General features: G+C 48.4%; 1 protein-coding gene across 1 annotated transcript; it reads left to right on the top strand.

The window, feature by feature from the left end:
• Nucleotides 1-940: 940 nt before the first annotated feature.
• POSPLADRAFT_1162526 (hypothetical protein) lies at nucleotides 941-1,471 on the top strand (the record flags this gene model as incomplete). Its single annotated transcript, XM_024487734.1, has 2 exons — nucleotides 941-1,087; nucleotides 1,178-1,471. 2 exons carry the CDS (start codon nucleotides 941-943, stop codon nucleotides 1,469-1,471), a joined length of 441 nt encoding a protein of 146 aa, XP_024332683.1.
• Nucleotides 1,472-1,741: the final 270 nt, after the last annotated feature.

The raw sequence follows: 1,741 nt of genomic DNA, 5'->3' as shown, positions 1-1,741 counted from the left end.
CGGGCATTTCCAGTGTTCCCACAATCTTCCTATCTCCTGAGAGCAGAGACAATTCCTTCAACCTGCGCAGGCTCCGGATATCCATGTCTGACATCTGCTATTCAAAGTAAACTACAATCTTCCACATACTATGATCAACATGCACCCTTGTGAGTATTTAACACATTTGCCTTTTGTCGAGAGCAATACTTTTTTATGATCAGTGGCTAGAGCAGGGATACAGCACTTCTTGATGACTGCATCACTTTGCTTGCATTGAAGTGATTGAGACAGGCGAGTCCCCATCACCCATGACTGTGCATAATGAGCTTTACTTCCCAGGGGGCAACTTTGATTGTCGTAGAGCTCCCTGAATCCAGGCCTATGTACTGCCGAACAGGAAGCTATGAATAAATAGTTACTTTTCTTGAAATCCTAACCCCTTGTTATTTTTGGTTTTTTTGGTGTAAGCTTGGGCCATTCACCACTGTCTTCATTTGTTGGCTTCCACTACCTGCGTAGTCTCCAATTATACAATGCCAGAACGAATTGCAGGCCTCGCTTATGCGGCCTCTTTCCATCAAGGTCAGGAAAGTCTGATACACAGCTCCAAAATAGCTTCTCCATTATGATTCTTCCCCTGAATCTAAAGTGGGAGCTATTACTGCTATGAGATGTTGCCCTCAGTGAATGGATGTGCTTCTATCTTGGGAATACAAGGTTACTCATGGCGAGAACAACATTCTCACACTGAATGCTCAGTTCATTGAGATCAAATGAAGATACATTCACGGAGAAATATCAAATGGTTCTGTGGCGCTTTGGGAACCAGGTCAGGGCATATATAAACTGAGTTGCATATGATATTAGATTAGCTCACAGCACACACAATCATGATGCCTAAGGTCCTCGCATCTATCAGAACATCTGATGTGGTGGTCATATTACTATCCCTCTTCACATGCTATCAGTGGACTTGATGGACTCACAGAAAGTACAAGGCATATCCACCTGGTCCAATGCCTATGCCATTCTTTGGGAATCTCCGTCAGCTGCCTTTCAAGGATCAGCACAAAACATTCTGATAGTGGGCACAAACATATGGTATGTGTTTGCATCGTGTCATGAGGGCTACCGTGTATTGATGCCATTCATTTCTCTGCCAGGGGAAATTATCTATACCCAACTATTCAGGAAGCCCATGATTCTTCTCAACTCGCTATGTGCAGTACAAGATCTCATGGAGAAGAAGGGCACAATCTACTCTAACAGGCCCGGTGATAGGCGCCGAGCCCCGCTGGGCCCCGATACACCTCTTTTCGGCACTCGCATCCCGCCCGGCACTTCGACTCAGTCTCCCAACAGTTCGATTTCGCCTTCGACGCCCTTCGACATCTTCGACGGTGCGCGACGCTTACTCGAAGCTCGGCACGGTCGTCCCGATGCCTCGCGCGTAGATCCCGGGACATCTTCCGCATTCGGCGAACAATAGGGCCACTTGACGCCGCTCGGCCAAGCGCGCGCTTCGCTCCAAGCCACACCGAAGTAGCCGGTGTTTCCCGATTAGGTATCGAACCTCGCGGCATGCCTTCAACGACGGATACCGGTCCGAAGTGGCCATATGTTTCTCTTCATCTCCGCGTTCGGCATGACGTCACTCTACCGATGGACTTGGTATGTGCCCCTCGGTGAGGCAGCTTCGTGAGGAACAATGCAAAGCCCCTTGTACTAGTGTGCCACTTTCGATAGTCGTAGCATCCTG

The sequence above is a fragment of the Postia placenta genome (genome assembly GCF_002117355.1).
Source record: "Postia placenta MAD-698-R-SB12 unplaced genomic scaffold POSPLAscaffold_226, whole genome shotgun sequence".
Classification (NCBI taxonomy): Eukaryota; Fungi; Basidiomycota; class Agaricomycetes; order Polyporales; family Adustoporiaceae; genus Rhodonia; species Rhodonia placenta.
Note: the sequence above shows the minus strand (reverse complement) of the source record. Positions and strands in the feature narration are given on the sequence as shown.